The sequence below is a fragment of the Myotis brandtii genome, unplaced genomic scaffold (assembly GCF_000412655.1).
Source record: "Myotis brandtii unplaced genomic scaffold, ASM41265v1 scaffold334, whole genome shotgun sequence".
Taxonomy (NCBI): domain Eukaryota; kingdom Metazoa; phylum Chordata; class Mammalia; order Chiroptera; family Vespertilionidae; genus Myotis; species Myotis brandtii.
In genome coordinates this window covers 448,925-449,202 of record NW_005362885.1, presented here as the reverse complement: position 1 = coordinate 449,202, position 278 = coordinate 448,925, and the positions used below count along the sequence as shown (strand labels likewise).

Genomic DNA, 278 nt, shown 5'->3' with positions numbered 1-278 from the left:
GGAAGGAGATGTTCTGGATGTTCACCTTCTTGATGCTCCGGTGACCTGAAACGGGGGCAGGTGGTTCCTGGGGGCCTGGGTTCCTGTGGGGGTGGGGGGCTGGGCCCAATGAGGACTCACCTACAGCCACGTCACCAAAGTTGGAGATGGTGTACCCTTTGTCAGACGTCACGATGATGGACGGGGCCACCGCCGGGCACCACAGCTCCAGGAACAGGGTGTTGTGGGGGCTGGGCGGGCAGGCAGGGCGTCTGAAGGCCCTGTGCCCCGGCCCCCAG

The 278-nt window shown here is 64.7% G+C and overlaps 1 protein-coding gene across 1 annotated transcript in view; it reads right to left on the bottom strand.

The window, feature by feature from the left end:
- Positions 1-278, bottom strand: part of CFAP74 (cilia and flagella associated protein 74) — a 38,931-nt gene that overhangs the window by 3,032 nt on the left and 35,621 nt on the right. The window contains 2 exon segments of the mRNA XM_014543767.1: positions 6-45; positions 121-230. Coding sequence (XP_014399253.1) covers positions 6-45; positions 121-230 — 150 coding nt within the window.